Below are 21135 nucleotides of genomic sequence, written 5' to 3' on the forward strand. Positions count from 1 at the left end.
TCCTTCTAATTCCTTATAATAATCACTTCCTCTTTCATACTTAACTTGAGTGGACATTTGTTACCTGCCACCAAAGAGCCTAGTGGATGTTGGTCCCTTGGCCCATAGCAAGATGCACTAAGTTCCCAGCCGTCTCCTCTCAGATGTGCTTTCTGGCCTTGCGCTTGCAGCTTGCACTGCATTCTGCTGTTGAGAACTCTTACCTCTGACGGTCAGTGTGTTGCTTTGGATCACGTGTTTGGAAAGGTTGGCTCTGTTGGAGGCCGTGCAGTAATACTGTCCCTCGTATTCCTTGCTGGCTGTGGTCTTGTGCCACATGATCTGGGTGGCATTTATGGTGTCTTGGTAGAAGGGTTTGCTCTCCTTTTCTTTGTAGAACTTGTACGTGATAGGAAAGGATCCTTCGTTCACGGAGCAGTAAAACACAATGGGCTCCCCAGGCTCCACCTCCCCCTTCAAGACAATGAGCTGGGCTTCATCCACTGGGGCTGGAAGGCAGGAAAAGGATTAGTGCTGAGCAGAGAAGTGGGCAAGGGGAGGAGCATGACACGGCCGCTGGTCACGGCCAGCCTTCTATGATCATGACTCGGACTTACACTTTGCCCTTTCCTCCCCCAGTGAGCCCAGAGGGGCAGCAATGGACACCTGTCCTCACACGCTGATTAGACACAAGAGGCTAGGGACACCACCACCACCCCCTTCATTTACCACCTCAAGTACTGGGTTGGACATAGATGTTACGGAAAAACTCCAACAAACCTTTTGGCCAATCCAGTATTACTGACCACTCAGCTTAACTATACAATTAGCTTATGTGTTCTGTTGGGGTCTATTCTGGGTGAGTTTGTGTATGTGAGTGTGTGTGTGTGTGTGTGTGTGCGTGTGCAATTTCTCTCCCTCTGCTTAACCCAGATGCAGGGCATTTCCAGATCTTACGAGCAAATAACCTTGACACACAAATAACCTTCTCTAGCGCTTGTCCTGTCTTTCTCCTCCTCTGAATGATCGAAACCAATTGCTTTCATGTCCGTATTTCCCACTTCCTTGTGAGCTTGGGAACCTGAATTCTGTCCCTCTGCTTCCGAAACTGCACTGCATTTTTGGTTTTGAAGAAATTCCAAGGTCACCTGATTCCCAACTAACTCATCCCCGAGTTTCCTGCAGGTCAAATCCATGTTGGACGTTCTTCCTGCCTTTCAGTCTTTGGCCTTCCTACAGCTCTTACCTGTCACCCAGCCATTCCTTTGGAATTCAGCTTCCTCTGGGCTCCCGTGAGGCCTCACTCTGATTCTCTTACCTCCTTGCCTGCCATTTCCTCTTTGTTCATCAATTTTTGCTCCCTAAATTAGGACTTTCTGCAAAATCCAGTCCTCAGTTTGCCATCTCCTTTCTCATCTTTGGTGATTTCACCTACATGATAGCTTCTATTTGCACATTTAATGCATAAAGACACAGCATCTAAAGCTTAGATACATAGTTCTAGTCCAGGTTACTCTCCTGAATTCCGTGTCTTGACTTTAACCTGTGCATTTCCACCAAGAAGCCCTGCCAGCCTCTCACTCCCAGCAGATCTGAGCAGAACTCACCTTCCTCCTATAGCTCCTTTTATTCCATGTCTAGCCACCAAAATTCTGAGCCTAAACTGTCTTCCCAAGTACAGTACTATTAGTGGGAGAATGAACTGATCAGCAGACCAATATCTGATTTACGAACTGCCCTCTTGTGAGTGCAGTGGGTGGCCAGACCATGGAGCTGCTGATCCAACAAAAGAGAGCACCTGGCCTGGTGTGGGATGGCAGGAGTTGATCACAAGGAAGGCTCCTGAATGGTGCAGCCTGACCTGACAGCCTCTCTTCTTGTGAAGCACAAGGAGGTGGCGACAAGCCAGGCTTAGGAGCCAGACTGCCTGGCCAAAATTCCCAGCATTATTGGCCACCAGCTGTTTATCTTAAGCCCTAGTTGCCTCACTGTAAAATAAGGATGATATGAATATGGTGCTTACATGGCTATTGTAAGTGTGAATGGGACTAATTTACTAACATAGTTCACACAGGGTTGGACATATGATCGGTGCTCATAAACATTAGCCACTAATATTGACCGGCTTTATTTTTTTAATTCATTAATTTTTGGTAGCACTGGGTTTTTGTTGCTGCATGCAGACTTTTTCTAGTTGGGTGCAAAGGCTTCTCATTGAGGTGGCTTCTCTTGTTTTGGAATGTGGACTCTAGAACATGTGGGCTTCAGTAGCTGTGGCCCACGGCATAAGTTGCCCCATGGCATGTGGAATCTTCCCGGGCCAGGGATCCAACCTGATTGGCAGGTGGATTTTTAACCACTAGATCACAAATGAAGTCCAGTATTGACCTGATGAAAACCAAGAGTTTCACATGGGCCTCTACATTAGCTTCTTAAAGCACTGTAAGGTTTGAAGTCCCCACCCCTTCTAACTGATGCGACCAGCAGGTGAATCTTCCCAAGACCCAGTTCTCAGCATGCCTTCATTCCCTCTAGCTCTTCACTGCACACAGGACAAAGCCCCAGCTCCTCTGACTGGCAACTGATGCCCTTCATGGTTAGGCTCAGTTACTCTACAAGTTTATATCCAATGACTCTCTATTCCCAACCTTACTTTCCAGTCATCCATCCCCAGCCTTTTGAGCTGCCCCACGGAGCCTTTTGATCACCTATTTGACTAGGCTAGAGACCATCTTGAGCCCTCTCCGCCTACCCATCATCGAGCCCTAGTTCCTGGCCCAGCTCTTCCCACTCAAGCCAGATGATATTTTCATGCCCTCAATTCCTATTATCATCACTGTAAGGAGAGTTTGCAGGAGAGTTGATAATGTGTTGCCTGGTAACATTTTTAAAATATTTATTTGCATTATTATTCAAATACATTAAAATGTTTCTTCACTATTTAATCAGGAGATACAAAGAATATATCTTCTTTTTTGTTGTTGTTATGACCTATGGCATGAGGTGCTTATTAGCTACCAATGCTAATTTGAGAAGTGTAGTTACTCAATGAAGTGAAGTGAAAGGCACTCAGTTGTGTCTGACTCTTGGTGACTCCATGGACCATACAGTCCATGGAATTCTCTAGGCCTGAATACTGGAGTGGGTAGCCTTTCCCTTCTCCAGGGGATCTTCCCAACCCAGGGATCAAACCTAGGCCTCCTACATTGTTACTCTTAGGCTATACATTAATAGTAGGAGGAATCAGGGAGTCCCTTGATGGCTTAGAGATTAGGATTCTGGGTTTTCACTGCAGGGGACATGGGTTAAATCCTTGGTCGGGGAACTGAGATCCTGCAAGCCGACTAGTATGCCCCCCCTACCCCCGAGAAAAAATTATAGGAGGTATCACTATCCAACTCAAGATGTCCACATGGCACACGTAGATAAGCAGTCCTTAAACAACAAGGAGGACGAGGAAGCCTTATTAAGCTTTTTACAACAAGATGCAGAACATCTCAGAGCTGCAAGTAATGGTACTCCTAAGGCCTTCTGAAAGGTACAAGACCAAGGCTCAAGGAAAACTATTCACCCCAGGACAATGGTATATTTCTCTGGAGTATGAGAGTCCCAGTGACTGTTGGCCTACAGCTCTGACCGCTGAGATTTCCACACATGACAGAATTTGCCCTGCCAGGGGTCCAGCATCCATGGTAGAGAAGAGCTCTGCTCTACATTTCCCAGAGAGGACTGCCAGTTCATCTAAAAAGGGACAAACGGGGACTTCTCTGCTGGCTCAGTGGTAAAGAATCCACCTGCCAATGCAGGATACACAGGATCGATCCCTGGTCGGGGAAGATCTCACATGCCGCAGAGCAACTAAGCCCGTGTGCCACAACAATTGAGCCTGTGCTCTAGAGCCCGGGAGCTGCAGCTAATGCAGCCCAAGCGCCTAGAGCCCCTGCTCTGAAACAAGAAGAGCCACCGCGATGAGAAGCCCACGCTCTGCCACAAAGGGTAGCTCCCACTCACAACTAGAGAAGAGACATACAGTGATGAAGACCCAGCACAACCCAAAATAAATAAATCACACTATAAAAAGGAGCAAATGGAACTTCCTTGGTGATCCAGACTCTGTGCTCCCAATGCAGGCAGCCCGGGTGGGATCCCTGGTTGGGGAACTAGATCCCATATGCCACAACTAAAGATTCTACATGCTGCACGGAAGACCCAGCGCAGCCAAATAAATAAATGAAAAGGAGCAAATGCTAAGGGAACCCCAAAGCACAACTTTTGTGCTTCCTCAAGTTGGGACACTTGACTTATATTTCAACAGTTCACTTGAAAGTTTCTGAAAATAGATGATGCCAGCCACACTGATAACCACCAGATATTTTCCAGCCCCAGTTACTTGGGCTTTGGTCCTGCTTTGGCACATGTCATGTGTATGGACTTTGCACAAGTACCATCCACTTCTCTTGTCCACTCCCAAACCTTTGAAAATGTGAATTAAACCACAGTCCCCCGTGGATTCTTCTCACAGCACAGAGACTTACCTATCACCTTTACTCGCAGAACTTCGCTGAACATCTTGCTGTGGGAATGGCAATTGTCTGCACTGCAGCAGTATTCTACATCTTTCGTGGGTTTAACTCGGAATATTGCAGGCTTGTTTGAGCCCACGCTCTGATTCGCCACAGGCTTACTTGTGTTTGAAAGCTGATAAAAAATGGGCGCCGTTCCGTTTACGGACTGACAACTGACTTCAATGGTCTGTCCTTTAATCACCTCGGACCTGGAGTCATGAAAAATGCTGGGCTTGGAGAGCATTTCTAGAATGACAGAGAGAGAGAGAAAAACAATCTGAGACAAGACATCCAGCCCAAGGTGTTCCTTCTGCAAACTCTGGGCTTGGCTTTCTCTATCATGGCTCTAATTTAAAATGCCTGCCTGGACCCAGAGATCGCCACACTTAGTGAAGTACGTCAGGTAGAGAAAGCCAAATATCATATAATATTGCTTTTATGTGGGATCTTAAAAAAATGGCACCAGTGAACCTATTTATAAAACAGAAAAAGATTCACAATGTAGAAAGCAAACTTATGGTTACCACAGGGGGAAGGGGGCGGGGAGTGGGAGGGATAAATTGCGAGACTTGGACTGACGTATACACACTACCATATATAAAAGAGGTAACTAACAAGGACCTATGGTATAGTACAAGGAACTCTATTCAATACTCTGTAATGGCCTATATGGGAATAGAATATAAAAAAGAGTGGATATCTATTATGTATTACTGATTCACTTTGCTATACAGCTGAAACTAATGCAACGTAGCAAATCGACTATATTCTGATAAAAATTAATTTAAAAAAATAATAAAATAAAATGCCTGTGGCCATATCTATCTTTAGGGGACTCCTTTTAGATTCTTGAGGAGGGAGAGGGAAAGAGAATAATATAAACAAAAAAGGATGACACAAATTCAGGAAAAACATTATAACCCCCTAAATATATGCTTATATTTTCACATATCTTATGCACACATACACACACATTCATATCTCTTTCTTTGTATTGAGAAAGATAGAAGGAAAATGTTAAAAAAAAATATGTAACAAGTATCCAACAATATATTTTAAAACAAATTCTCAGTGCCTCAGCCTCTCCTGATAGTAAGTTTCATGCCTCAGAAACAAGAATTATACGAGGCCATTATTTAGAAATTAGCTTATTTATAAAGCTAATAGGACGAAATGACCTCCTCACAAGAACTACAACAACACAAAGAATTACAATGGAATGACTCACATTTGTCTTGTATATTATTTCCTTATCCGGTAGATGACCGCTAAAATCCTGCTTCAGTTGAGACTAAAACCTTGGCTGGATTTACACTGAAGGCTCAACTGAAGGACCATGACTACTGAAGAAGCACAGCGACAGTGACAGCTTGACTGGTGTTTCACATCCCGCTCCTCAAAGTGCGGTCCGGGGCCCAGCAGCACCAGCATCTCCAAGACGCTGGTGAAAGACACAAAGCCTGACCCCAATCTAACTGCGCTGTAACCAGGTGTTTTGTGCACATTCAAGTCTGAGAAGCCCGGCTCTAAGTGGTCCAGATATCTACTTCTACCCAGTAGGGGTCCCAGCCCTTTGGGTAAGCCAGGAGAGGCATCAAAAACTGGAACTTAGGGACTTCCCTGGCAGTCCAGTGGTTAAGACTCCAAGCTTCCACTGCAGAGGGCAAAGGTTCGATCCCTGGTTAGGGAACTAAGATCCCATTTACCAGAAAAACATCTATTTCTGCTTTATTGACTATGCCAAAGCCTTTGACTGTGTGGATCACAATAAACTGTGGGAAATTCTTCAAGAGATGGGCATACCAGACCACCTGACCTGCCTCTTGAGAAATCTGTATGCAGGTTAGGAAGCAACAGTTAGAACTGGACATGGAACAACAGACTGGTTCCAAATAGGAAAAGGAGTACGTCAAGGCTGTATACTGTCACCCTGCTTATTTAACTTCTATGCAGAGTACATCATGAGAAACGCTGGACTGGAAGAAGCACAAGCTGGAATCAAGATTGCCAGGAGAAATATCAATAACCTCAGATATGCAGATGACACCACCCTTATGGCAGAAAGTGAAGAGGAACTAAAAAGCCTCTTGATGAAAGTGAAAGTGGAGAGTGAAAAAGTTGGCTTAAAGCTCAACATTCAGAAAACGAAGATCATGGCATCTGGTCCCATCACTTCATGGCAAATAGATGGGGAAACAGTGGAAACAGTGTCACACTTTATTTTTCTGGGCTCCAAAATCACTGCAGATGGTGACTGCAGCCATGAAATTAAAAGACGCTTACTCCTTGGAAGGAAAGTTATGTCCAACCTAGATAAGCATATTCAAAAGCAGAGACATTACTTTGCCAACAAAGGTTCGTCTAGTCAAGGCTATGGTTTTTCCTGTGGTCATGTGTGGATGTGAGAGTTGGACTGTGAAGAAGGCTGAGCACCAAAGAATTGATGCTTTTGAACTGTGGTGTTGGAGAAGACTCTTGAGAGTCCCTTGGACTGCAAGGAGATCCAACTAGTCCATTCTGAAGGAGAACAGCCCTGGGATTTCTTTGGAAGGAATGATGCTAAAGCTGAAACTCCAGTACTTTGGCCACCTCATGCAAAGTGTTGACTCATTGGAAAAGACTCTGATGCTGGGGGGATTGGGGGCAGGAGGAGAAGGGGATGACAGAGGATGAGATGGCTGGATGGCATCACTGACTCAATGGACATGAGTCTGAGAGAACTCCGGGAGTTGGTGATGGACAGGGAGGCCTGGCGTGCTGCGATTCATGGGGTCGCAAAGAGTCGGACACGACTGAGCGACTGAACTGAACTGAACTGATGGCAAAAAAAAAAAAAAAACGTAAAATCTTAAAGCTTAGCGTTGACTAAGCAGTGTTTGCTCCCTGACCTTTCGGGTGAGTGCCTGTTCAAGCAGCAGAATCCTGTGGATTTGGAGGCCACTTAATCAGCATGCAGCCATAACAAAGCCACAAATGTGACTTTTGCCAACAACATTGATCTTGATGCATCTGACCTGTACCCTGAGCAGAAGTACCCACTTGCTACTATTCAGCCTCTTGTTTTTACTCCTCTCTCCCCAAATCCCCCTCCCCCATCCCCTGGGTTTTTATCCTGCCTCAGTCTGAATCATCTTCAGACTAGAGAAGGTGGTGGCTGGAGATAAATTCCCTTTCTCCCATTCAGTCCAGAGGCTTTCAGGGCCAGTGAGGACATACTCACCACACACAGTTATCTGGACTGTGTTGCTTCTCTTGAACACCCTGCCGATGCCCGCGACACAGGTGTATAACCCGCTGTCCCACTCTGACACTCTCTTGGTGAAATTTTGAGTCTGCGACACAGTCATGCTTCCCTTCTGGATGGTGAAGTTGGCCGGGGGTGCTCCTGGGATGGAGCACCACAGGTTCAGATCTTCGCCCTGGTCCAGATGTGTGGCTGAAGACTCCAGCTTAGGCTTAGAAAATAGCTCTGAAAAAAACAGTGAGTGGGAATTGGGTGAGATGTTTGTGGGCACCAGCTCCCCAGTCCCCTGGAGAGGACTGTGGCCCAGGTGCTTCTGGGAGAACCAGTTCCCCACTTCCTGCACAAAGTTTCCCTTTGCTTCTCATGAACCTGATGATCACACAATTCACAAGCCGGGGTTCATTCTTCTCCTGGGATTCCAATGGCAGTTTTGCCTCCCTCATTAATCCAATTTATCTTACAGACATGGATTAGAAAACTTTGGCAATTTGTAATGTGGCAAGTAATGACTCAGGCATTCACTCGTTTATTCATCCACTCATTCATTTCATCCCACAAGTATTTATCTCAGGCCATCTCTGTGCTTGGCAGAGGAGAGGCAGCAGTGAAAAAGAAACAGTCCTTGACTCTATAAAGTGCTTAAGTCTCATGGGCGATTCTTCAGATAGTGTCTGCAGTAGAGCCTATAGAGGGGACATGGAACCCAGGCTTGAAGAATCAGGAGAAAACTCCTGGGATAAGTTCTGCAGGCAAAGATGGAAAGTATCGCAGGAAGAGAGAATAACATATGGAAGGTCTGGCAAGAGGTTCAAGCACCTGAAAGTTCAGGCAGCCTGGGACCGCTGTGGGAGAAGAAAAAGAAGGCTTGCAGATCTTCAAGGAACTTGAGAATCACATTTTAAAAAGTGTGGAATATACCCTCGGGACAATGGGAACCATGGACGGTCTGGGTCACGGGGATAGCTTCAGATGTGTTCTGTAGGGAGATCTCTGGAAGGAGAATGGATGGAGTTGGAGGGGCCCAGACTGGAAGCAGGAGGGAATGTAGTCTAGGCTTGAAGCAGAGTGATGCTGTAGAGTTGGGGAGAAGCAGCAGCTTGGCCACCATTCCTCCAGCACTTCCCATGGAGGAGCATGAAGATGCCACCCGAAGCCTCCCAAGCCCAAGTACTTGGTAAGTTCCAACATTCTATGCTACTGGAAGGAGTCATTAGCACCATAATGTAGGTTGGATGTCGAGAGTACTAAAGACTGTGGTTGACTTTCAAGAAGTTTCATCATCTCCTAATACAAATATTCCCTGAAGAATACCAGTATTTTATAATAATGGTAAATGTTTGTTTTCAGCCACAGAGGAATTACTAATTAGCTACTTAACCTTTGCGGAGACTTGGCTCCTTCATGTAAGCAAATGCGCACTGACTCCATGGTTATGACCCTTGAAGCAGAAGGAAGGAGGAGCCGGTGGCACTTGAGACTATCTTCATATTAAGAAAGAGACTGAGACTTGAAATTTCTCTTAGAAAACCTCCTTAGGGGTTTGAGAATGCAATCAGGACTCAGGGGTTAAATTCTACCTTGGCTTTAAATTTAGGATTTAATCTGGCATACAGGTTTGGAAGTAAAAACCAACGCTGTCGTGGTCATCACTGATATTCCATGGATGGAAATGGAAGTCATTTCCATCATAATTATAATCAGTACTTGGTGTTTTCTTAGTTTCCTTGATAGGGAATAAAATAACACTGTAAGTCAGGTGATCGCCTAATAATTAATTCATTGAGGCACATTCCACCCCTCCTTCCTTCCATATAATGAACATCGACTTACCTCTTTTCAGATCACCATCAAAAGCTCGAGGTTAGGGGACTTCTCTGGTGATCCAGTGGCTAAGACTCTATGCTCCCAATACATGGGGCCTGGGTTCAATTCCTGGTCAAGGAACTAGATCCCACATGCCACAACAAAGAGGGGCAACTAAAATCCAGCATGCCATAACTAAGACTAGGCACAGCCAAATGAAATAAAATGAAATAAAACAAAGCTCTAGGTTAGGAGTAGGAAAAAAAAAAAAGAAAGAAATTTACCTCCTTAAGGGCCTTACAATTTCATTGGACAAATACCAAAAAAGTAAAAAAAAAAAAAAAAAACCTCAGGAAGAATCCCACAGAAATGATTCCACATTAAAAAATAAACAAAAATGCAAAAAATACAAAACATCTTGCTGGGGTAGGTGGACAATGGTTTAGAATTAAGAATGAGATGCTAGACCATTACTCGGGTTAATAAGGATAAGTCTTTTGTTCACTCACTGAGCAAATATTTACTGAGTTCCTATAACGTGCCAGGCTGTGTGCTAAGTATCAGTGTTGTCAGATGAATTGAGCCACAGACCTTCCAGAGCTCACCCAGGATGATGCAGACAGATGCTAAATCTTTTCAGTGACTGTTGACCTGTAGACAGAAGAGTGTGCTGGGAACTGAAGTGTGGCCATGGGACTCTTCCTGGGAGGCTCCTAGAGGGAGATTTGGGACTTGGTCTTTAAGGACAATAGAGGTCTTCCAGTGACCAAGCAGAAAGAATATTCCAGGCAGAGTCCGGTGAGATGTTTGGAAGGGGCTGGAGTCAGGGTGAAGGTGTGTATGTGTGTGTGTGTGTGTGCAAGCGTGTGTGTGTGTGTGTGCATGTATGTGTGCTCAGTCATGTCCAACTCTTCGTGAGCCCATGGACTGTAGTCTGCCAGGCTCCTCTGTCCATGGAATTTTCTAGGCAAGAATACTGGAGTGGGTTGCCATGCCCTTCTCCGGGGGTTCTTCCTGACCCAGGGATCAAACCCAGGTCTCTTTCATCTCCTGCATTGGCAGGCGGGGTTTTTTGTTGTTGTTGTTTTTGACCAACTGAGCCACCAAGGAATAATGAAGCCCAGGAATAATGAAGTCAAATAGGTGCTTCTCCTACAGGTTAGTTGAAGGATGAATTGGAGCAGAGATGCTTGGGGAAGCCCTATGACATCCTGCTGTGAGGGCCAGAGTGAGGGTGTGATTGTAGAGATGAGATGACAGGACAGAGTCAGGAGTCCTGGCAGCACCTGAGTCTGAAAATGTGAACAGTGAGAGGTAATGGAAACCCACTTTCAAGCCAAAGACAAATTACTAATTCAATGATCTTGATGTCCACAAAATTATTGTGAGCCTCCAACATCACTCTATAGAACCACTCATAGTGAGGCTTGATAGCAACAGGGGAGTGGAGAATAGGCTGCAGAAGTGGGAAGGCTTGCATCACTTGAAGGTGGGGGAGTTGCCTGCCAGCCCTGGCACGGCTCCGGCAGCTCTACACGGAACAGGAGCACAGAGCATCAAACTAAGGGGATGGGAAGGGCCGGCCGAGCCTGACACTGTGCTTTCTTGGGCCAGGGAGCCTCACCTTCTGATTGACTCACATACTCAGTGTGACTCAAACTTCTGATGTGGGATCAGCTACAATAATAGTATCCTGTGGTCCAAAGATGCCTCATGCCTCCCTAAAGTAGCCTGGTCCGAGGGGTTGGAGTGCTGCTCTAAGCCCTGAAATTGCCCTTATGTTTGCCACGTGGTCCCTGCTGCTCCCGTGACCATACAACCATCTCTTTAACAGAGTTGATCATTGCATCATATTCTCATCGTCTATTTATGTCTGTGAAATTCTTCAAAGCTGCATAGGGCAGTTCCCTAGGTCCCCAAAGTTGCCCAGCACACAGAAGGTGCTCAATATATGTTGAACTGAGTACTGTTCTCTAATAAGATAATTATATTTTATCTAAAAAATATGTGCCATCAAAATATTTGCCATTATCAATAATAAACTAAATCGCTAGCAGGAGCCAACCAGAATCCAACACCTGCCAGTCACCCAGCTGGGTAGTTGGCAGCCTACCTATGATACTGGGGACTGTCGCTGTGACTGTACAGTCTCTATTGACACAGAGGGGGCTTTCAGTAAATGAGCAAATGAATGATGAATGAATGGACACTTTCACTTGGGAACCAAGAAGTGCTGACTCGCTCTGCCTCTGGAACACTGTCACCGATGCTCATCTGTTTATCCAACAAATATGTATTGAAAGCCTACTGCGTGCCAGGTACTGTTCAGCTGTTAGCAATATTGCACCAGATAAAATAGATAATACCCTCACCACCTTAACATTCTACTGCCTAAAGACACACAATACACAGGGAGAGGTAGAGTACACTTTTTTCCTGGTAAAAGCTGTTTTGAAAAGTAAAGTCAGGTAGGGACTTCCCTGGCCATCCAGCAGTTAAGACCCTGTGCTTCTCACAGCACTGTTTATGATAGCCAGGACATGGAAGCAACCTAGATGTCCATCAGCAGATGAATGGATAAGAAAACTGTAGTACATTTACATAATGGAATATCACTCAGCCATTAAAAAGAATACATTTGAATCAGTTCTAATGAGGTAGATGAAACTGGACCCTCTTATACAGAGTGAAGTAAGTCAGAAAGAAAAACACCAATACAGTATACTAACGCATATATGTGGAATTTAGAAAGATGGTAACAATGACCCTATATGCGAGACAGCAAAAGAGACACAAATGTATAGAACAGTCTTTTGGACTCTGTGGGAGAAGGCAAGGGTGGGGTGATCTGAGAGAATAGCATTGAAACATGTATATTATCATATGTGAAACAGATCGCCAGCCCAGGTTTGACGAATGAGACAGGGTGTTCAGGGCTGGTACTGGGATGACCCTGAGGGATGGGGAGGGAGTTGGGAGGGGGGTTCAGGATGGGGAACACATGTACACCCATGGCTGATTCATGTCAATGTATGGCAAAAACCACTACAATATTGTAAAGAAATTAGCCTCCAATTAAACTAAAAAAAAAAAAAAGACCCTGAGCTTCTGCTGCAGGGGGCATGGATTTGACCATTGGTCAGGGATCTCACCCGCAGCAGGGCAACTAAGCCCATGCACTGCAACTAGAGAAGCCAGAGCGCAGCAATGAAGACTTGTGTGCTTGTGTGTGCTCTGTTGTGTCCAACTCCTTGTGACCCCATGGACTACAGCCCACCAGGCTCCTCTGTCCATGAGATTCTCCAGGCCAGAATACCAGAGTGGGTTGCCATTTTCTTCTCTGAGGAAGACTTAGTACAGCCCCCAAATTAAACTAAATAAGTAAATGAAAAGTAAAGCCAGGTAAAGAAGGAAGGCATCCAGGGAACTTTCTAAGTTCGTGGATTTGGAAATCTAACAGGCCGGGGGGTAACTCTTGCTCTGCCACTCAGCAATCCTGTAATCATTAGGTGACCTGACTTCTCAGCTCCAGTTTCTACATCCATAAAGCCAGCATCATAATACCTACCTTATGGCATAATTATGAGCTTGAAATGAAAATGTATGTAAACCAGGCAAAGAGTATTCAACAAAGAGGAACTTTGACTATTATTTTTGAGTCTAGTCTAGTCAAGACTATGGTTTTTCCTGTGGTCATGTATGGATAAGAGAGTTGGACTGTGAAGAAGGCTGAGCACCAAAGAATTGATGCTTTTGAACTGTGGTGTTGGAGAAGACTCTTGAGAGTCCCTTGGACTGCAAGGAGATCCAACCAGTCCATTCTGAAGGAGATCAGCCCTGGGATTTCTTTGGAAGGACTGATGCTAAAGCTGAAACTCCAGTACTTTGGCCACCTCATGTGAAGAATTGACTCATTGGAAAAGACTCTGATGCTGGGGGGATTGGGGGCAGGAGGAGAAGGGGACGACAGAGGATGAGATGGCTGGATGGCATCACCGACTCGATGAACGTGAGTTTGAGTGAACTCCGGGAGATGGTGATGGACAGGGAGGCCTGGTGTGCTGAGATTCATGGGGTTGCAAAGAGTCGGACATGACTGAGCGACTGAACTGAACTGAACTGAACTGAATGCTTTCTTGCTCCTGACCCTGTCTTAGGACCTCCACAGGGATATAGAGATCTAGCACAGTACTGGGCACAAAGCCAAGAAAAATGCGACATAATAATAGAAACAGCAGCTAACATTGGCCGAGTACTTACTCGGTATGCAGCTCTGTAGGAAAGGCGATGGATGGCATTTAGTCCTTATAACAGTCCTGCAGTGCTATCATCACTCCAATGGCAGAATTGTGGTAAGGAGACGGTCAGTCACTCACTCAAGGTCACAGATGTACTGAGTGGCCCGGCTGGGATCTGACTGGGCCCAGCCTGCAGCCTGAAACAACCATAGCGGACTGCTGACTTGCTCTGCACTGAATTTCTCCCCATGAGCACCACGGCCCTGCCTGAGCACATCCATTCAGACCGGTGGGAGCAGAAGAACCAGCTCTCACTGCCCAGCCCGGATTCCAGCACTGACACCTCGTGAGCCCGCCACCTGCCGACGCCCTCCAGCAACCCTACCTGTGACGTTGACCACGACGCTGCTGACTTTGGATATGCGGCTGGCTTCCACTTTGCAGGTGTAGTTGCCGTTGTGCTCTGTCGTGGCCATCACGGAGTACACGGCCTCACTGCTGAGGCTGTTGTGTGCGACGATCTCCCTGTCCTTCTGGATGATGATTTCCGGGAATGACTGGGCCTGGTGCGTCACCTGAACGGTGCACTTGACCTGAAGGTCGTCTCCTTCCATGACCTTTCCCTCAGGGATGATGTGGAACTTGGGATTCGAGAAGGATTCTACGAGAAGAGGACAGGCTGGTTGGACTCAGGTTAGAATCCGGGTGAGGAGAAAGGCCACTTCCCTCCCCTTTTCTGTGCTTTTGGAGGCCAATCAGTTTTTCCTTATTAATTAAAAAAAATTCAACCTTTCCTCTCAAAAAACTTTCACCTAGGCTGCTCTGGTGCTCCCTCCCTCTTGCTCACTCTTGCATCTTCAGGCTTCTTCTTAATTTCATTTCTCTAACTTTGAGCTTCCCAAAGATCAAACCTACATCTCATCTTAAGAACATTTTTTAAATGACTTCAGAAATAATCACAGCAGTGAGAAGCAGACCCTTATCCTGCCCACCAAGGATTTTCTAGGTAACTCTCATACCACTTCATAGACCTCTGGCATTTCAGCCTAGATAGTCCCTTGCTTCCCAAAGTTCAGCTTCATGGAAATGAATTTTTAAATAATGCCATATGCCCCTGCAAAATGTTTTTTAGTCGATTCTATTTCTTTTTAAAAAATGCTGGTTGTGACTAACTAAATTGATTTCATGACTCATGCAGTTTGAAAAACACTGTTTTAATAAAATATGAGTCAGACATTAGGGATCGGACACCGTGAGGGAAGTAGAGCCAGGCCTTTGCTTCCACCAAAACACCCAGCAGAGCATAAGGGAGTATGTACACCAATTACAGCCAGGTAAAACACAGATAAGGACATTAAAAGAACGCCAACAGTAAATTTAAAGTGACCTACTACTTTAATATTTGTTAGTTAGTTGTTGTTTTTTTTTTTACTGTAAAGTCATTTAAATTCACAATAAAAAGCTATCATTAAAAAAAAAAAGGAGTTTGTTTTCCTAAGAGTCAAAGAAAGAGACGGCATCTTTTAGCACATTCAACAATATCCTCTGGGATAGCTTGATAATAACTAAAGATTTTTTCCTGACACCCAAACTCAATGTATCAGAGATCTAAATGCACAAGAGGAAAAAAAAAATTAAACCACAGAAACAGTAAAAGAAAACAGAGGTGCATTTTTTGCTTTAATAATCTTGGAGCATGGAGGAACTTTAGGTATGAATCACAAAACTGGATACCGTTAAAAAAAAAAAAAAGATGCATAAATTGATACCATAAGGAAAAAAGATGCATAACTTTGATTTTAACTAAAGATTGAAAGTTTTTTCATGGAAGTAAAAAATAAAGACAAGTGAAAAACTGGGTAAATTTTTGCACAGCACCTGACAAAGAGCTCATTCCTTTAATTTATAAAGGGCTCAAACAAATCAATCAGAAGCAGTAGGCAAATATGGGCAAAGTGTATGTGAATAGGAAGGCATGAAGGGATGTAAAAGCATACATGTACAAATGTAAAAAGCATACTCAACCTCACTAAAGACCAAAAAATACAAATCACAGTAGTGATATGCCCCTGTGCCTCAATTATAATAGACTGTCAAAAATAACAAAAATATTGGGAGCTCCCTGGCAGTCTAGTGGTTAACATTCGGTGCTTTCACTACTGTGGCCCAGGTTCAATCCCTGACTGAGGACTGAGATCCTGCAAGCTGCTCACAAGGCAGTCAATAAAAGAGAAAACATCAATAGAGAAAAATCAGTAATATACTGTGTTGATGAGGATGTGGGAAAATGAACACTTTCGATGGAAATGTTTTTCCTTTTGGAGGAGCGCATTGGTGATATTTTTCAATACCGAAAATGCACAAAACATTTGAATCAAGAATTTGACACAGGGACTTCCCTGGTGGTCCAGTGGTTAAGAATCTGCCTGCCAAAGCAGGGGACATGGGTTCCATCCCTGGTCCAGGAAGATTCCACGTGCCACAGGGCAACTAAGCCCTTGTGTCACGATTACCGAAGCCTGTGTGCCCTAGGGCTCACGCTCTTCACCGAGAGAAGCCACCACCACGAGAAGCCTGCCCATCAGAACCAGAGTAGTTCCTACACCCTGAAACTAGAGAAACAAAGACCCAGCACAGCCAAAAATAAAGAAATAAATAATTCAATAGAAAAGAATTTGACACATAAAAAATAATAAAATAGGAAACTACAGAAGTTACAAGAATGTTTGCTGCAAGATTGTCTTAAGAGCAAACGAGTGGGGAAAAAAATGCCTAAATGTCCATCAACATAAGATGAGGCAGGGGACTGTCACTTTCTGAGATGGCCCACACTCTGTATATGGAGTGTGTTCCCTCCCCGAATAAAACCTCCTCTCACTTTTAAAAAATAAATGAATTTAAAAAACTAAAATGAAATGAGCATATCCTTACAACAGGGTTCTGAGTTGTCACTAGAATGATAAAGATCTGTATTTCTTGATATGGACAAAAGTACATCTATACTGTATTTGTTAAGAAAAAGTTATAAGATAGAATGTTTGACAGGTCTCTCTCTCTCTTTTTTTTTTTTTGTAAAAACAAAGATAAACAAGTCAAAAATGTGTGTGCACATGATGAATGAGTAAAATAAGTCTAGAAGAACAGACAAGGGACTTTTCTCTAAGTGCTGGTACTTACTGTGAAGAATTGTCACTTTATATAGTACCACATTTTCTTAAACTTTAACCCACACCATGAACTACAATAAAAAAATTTTTGTATATACATGATACTATATATATACATATACACACATAATACTATACAGGAAATATTTACACATACAATATAGCATTATGTGCACACAATGGGCAAAAGCGAGGGCGCCAAAAGCAGAAGTCCATTTTTTTTTTCTTAATTGCTGTTCTATTATTTTTTTGGCCACACCACACAGCTTGCAGGATCTTAGTTCCCCGACCAGGGATTGAACCCGTGTCCCCCGCATTGGACGAGCAGATTCCCAAAACTGGACCACCAGGGAAGTCCCCTGACGATCACTTAACAAGCTGTAGGGCTCCAATCCTGAATACACTTGAGGCTTTCTGCGGTAAACTGTTCCTTCCCCTGCCTTCTTCCTGCTTCACACGTGCTCCCCTCTCAGGCCACTGGGAGCTGTTGGGTGCCTGACCTGGAGCCCTGAGCTCTCTGTCCTGGACACTCAGACCCTAGTTCCCCTCTGCTGTAGCCTTTCTCTCCTGAGAGCACTTCTCAGGCCACCTCATCTGTTTCCTATTTGTCCAACGTCTCAGTGATGGAAGGATGGGTAGAAGGGGGAAATTCCTCATCAAATGCAGGAGGCAAAAGCTGAGGATCAACCCCACTTCCCCCTGGATCCCCTCCAGACCCCACTTCCTGATGTCTGATTCTCATGGTTTAAAGTCACAGTTCCCAAGCTGCAGCTCACACAAGATATTGTTTCAGTGAGCCTCAGCCAGTGCTTTAAGAAATGGAAATAGAATACAAAGAAAAATAGCAAAATGCATCATGTATGAAGGTTAAGAATTGTTTGGAAATATATATGCGTATATAGTTAAATTGTGTCAGAGTCAAAAAGTTTGAAAAATATCAAATGATTAAGAATAGTCTTGACAGAGAAGGAGAAATATGGTATGACGTCTCCTGTATGTGGATTCTAAAAAGAAACACAAATGAACTTACTTACAAAACAGGAACAGACTCACAGACTTAGAGAATGTTGCAGGAGGGTGGGGAAGGATGAGGGGAAGGGATCGTTAGGGAGTTTGGGATGGACATGTACACACTGCTATATTTAAAATGGATAACCAACAAGGACCTACCATATAGCACATGGAACTCCGCTCAGTGTTTTGTGGACTGGAGGGGAGTTTGGGGGAGAATGGATACATGTACACACATGGCTGAGTCCCTTTGCTGTTCCCCCGAAACTATCACAACACTGTGAATCACCTATACTCCAATAGAAAATAATAATAATAAACCAAGAACAGTCTTGAGCAGCAAAGGCCTGAGCCCTTTTCCAATTCTGGGCTCTTTCTCCCCAGACCAAATCAGCAAACCAGGAAGAATGATAGAAAGGAAGTAGGACTCTAACCCCGCACAGTGACCAGGTCACTCTGGATGGGTCTGGAGGACTCCACGTTGGACCCAGAAAAGATCTTCGCTTGACATTGGAAACGTATGGTACGGTCTTGCTCCTCAACTGTGAATTCCAGCGTCACAAAATTCTGGTTCTGAGAGGTTTTTTCTCTTTTTTTCTTGGCGCCCCTTATATTTAGTTCGAATTTTTCAATTGTGAAATGTACAGGAGCCTTTTCCTCTGGGACAGAACAGTTGACCACCACGACTCCACCTTCTATCACCTCCTTCTTGTCCAGCGTCACCCTGGGATCAGACACTCCTTCGGGGGAAGAGAAAGGTCATTAGCGTGTTTGCTCCAGCGGCCAAGCCACCCGTCAGCCTAGTCACTGGGGTTGACCCATCTGATGGTCCTTTTGCTCCCAGAACCTTGGTGCTACCTACCAGGTAAGTATTGAGTATGTATGTGCTGAGCACCACACCCGGTACTTTGGAAAAATATATAGACTATGTCTAAGATGTGGTTGATGCTTTCAAAGTTTATAATTCCACTGGGAAGTCAAGTCATCTCAACCAACATAGTTAAGAACAAAACAAAGGCTGCCAGTATTCATCAGTATTACTGTGGTGATTGTTGCAATATATTGAACGCCAACGACAAGCTAGGATTAACTTTCTACCTATGACTCCATTCTGTAATTCTTATAGTAAATCTCTGGGGAGGGCAGGAAAGAGAAAATTATGTCCAAGAGGTTCAAGGCTCACCCAGAAGCTTACAGCCTTCAAGCCCCAGAGCAACTGAGACTCACTCCCAGGTCTGTGTGACTTTACAGCCAGAGGCAGGGGGTGGTGCAGGGAGAGGAGGCAGGCATGGCCTCAGTTTAAAAAGCAAAGCTGAAAATAACTAGGAATTAGAGTGCCTCACAGAGACAGTGACCGAGGGAGCAGTCGGGAAAGGAGGAGTCCCTCTTTGCCTGAGGAGTCAGAGAAGATCCTAGAAAGGAATAGGACCTGAGAGGATTCTTGGAGGAAGGAGGTTACTTGGACAGATGAAGTGAGATGGGGGCCAAAGACAGGCATTTCAGGGCCTCAGGATCTGCTTGTGCCAAGGGATATGAGTGGCTTTTCAGGAGGGCCGTCTAGAGCAGAGGAAGGGCTGGAGGGGAAAATACAGCAGGTGGTGAGCCGGGGTCGGATTAGAGGGAGCTGGGAGAGTCTGGCTGAGATGAGCTGTCCTGTCCAGGCCCCGGGGTCCAAAGGCCATGAATTCCATCTTGGAGTCAGATAGACTTGCTAGTATCCTAAACCTGCCTCTTCCTGAATATGCCACCTGCCCCTGTCACCCATGAATCTTTTTCCTTGACCCACCCAGGTCAGAGATGGAGAATGGATACATATATATGTATGTCTGAATCCCTTCACTGTTCACCTAAAACTATCACAACCTTGTCAATCGGCTATACTCCAAATACAAAATGCTTTTGGTGTTTTAAAAAAAATTAATAAAAATACATTTTTTTTAAAAAAAGGGAGAGACAGAGAGCTGTCCTCTTGGGGAGGAGATCTGCATGTGCTCCACCTCTGCTGTCACTTCTGGTGAAGGTGCTCCCCTGCCCCACACGAGATCCCCAGGAGAAGGGATCAAGGGATGGGATCATGTTGTACTCATTGTTGGGTCTTCATCAGAATGGGCGCTTGATAAATGGTTAATGAATGAATGGACTGTCTTTTGTCTGCCTCAAAGACCTCCTATCATAAAAAAGAGTTAGAGAGGCCAACTGTGGAGTCAGATAGATCTAAGTTCTGACTCTGGCTCTGTGTTTAATGTCACCAGACCATCCAACCTCTCTGAGCTCCAACATGGACACCTGTACACGGGAGGAACCAGGCTGATCTCTCAGTGCCATTGCAGGAGTAAAATGAAATGCATGTGACGTGCTCAGAACCGTTTATCTTGTCTTGTGAGGGCCTGAATAAGTGGTAGTTCTTATTACTGGAAGTAACAATGGTATGAATGACTGTTCTGATCACAGAAGTGAGCTCAAAGATGCAGAAATGACAGTTATGGCAGCAGCTGTCCAGGAAGAACGGGGCTGAATTCACAAACTGTGTCCATTAAATCATCCCAAGTTTCTGGCACATTTCTTTTCAACATCTATTTCCCAAAGTCTTGGCCTGCCACTCTTTCCTCATCACTCCTGTGAACACAGGGACCTGTTGGCTCCTCCTCTGTCCCCAGTGGAGACGCTGAAGTGCTGCTCTGCTTCCCTGTGGCCCCTGGTGATACATAGGGATGTCCAGCCGGTCATGCCGCAATGGTCCACGGGACACCCAGGATGTCCAGAGGACGAACTGGCCTGGAGGGTGACACAGTCATGTCCTCCTGTGTGAGCCTCAAAGCCTGACGGGAAGGTGGTCAGAGGTCATACACTTCTGAGAGGAAAATGCCCCCAAACACTTGCCCACTGGTTCTTCCTGTTTCCTGTTTGCTGAAAGGATTATTTCTTTCTAAGGATGGTCTGGCCAAGCACCTAGTACATGGTGGGCCATTCATTCAACCAACACTGGGTCACTTCCTCTGCTCCCCATTTAATCCTCAAAACAAGCAACATTCAAGGGTATGCAGAGATACCCAGTGATCTCGACTTTAGAGACAGGAAATGAAAACCTGCCTACAGAGGTCAGGGAAGTGGACCCAGGGGCACTCTGC

General features: G+C 44.9%; 1 protein-coding gene across 8 annotated transcripts in view; it reads right to left on the reverse strand.

Moving 5' to 3' along the window:
* PECAM1 (platelet and endothelial cell adhesion molecule 1) overlaps positions 1 to 21135 on the reverse strand; it is a 94195-nt gene that overhangs the window by 29936 nt on the left and 43124 nt on the right. For all 8 annotated transcript variants that reach the window (XM_061392400.1, XM_061392397.1, XM_061392404.1 and 5 more), the window contains 5 exons: positions 18442 to 18747; positions 14215 to 14490; positions 7765 to 8013; positions 4515 to 4790; positions 204 to 488 (listed from right to left, as the gene is read on the reverse strand). In XM_061392400.1, the coding sequence (XP_061248384.1) occupies positions 204 to 488; positions 4515 to 4790; positions 7765 to 8013; positions 14215 to 14490; positions 18442 to 18747 (1392 nt within the window). The remainder of the gene's footprint in view (positions 1 to 203; positions 489 to 4514; positions 4791 to 7764; positions 8014 to 14214; positions 14491 to 18441; positions 18748 to 21135) is intronic.

The sequence above is a fragment of the Bos javanicus genome, chromosome 19, assembly GCF_032452875.1.
Source record: "Bos javanicus breed banteng chromosome 19, ARS-OSU_banteng_1.0, whole genome shotgun sequence".
NCBI lineage: Eukaryota > Metazoa > Chordata > Mammalia > Artiodactyla > Bovidae > Bos > Bos javanicus.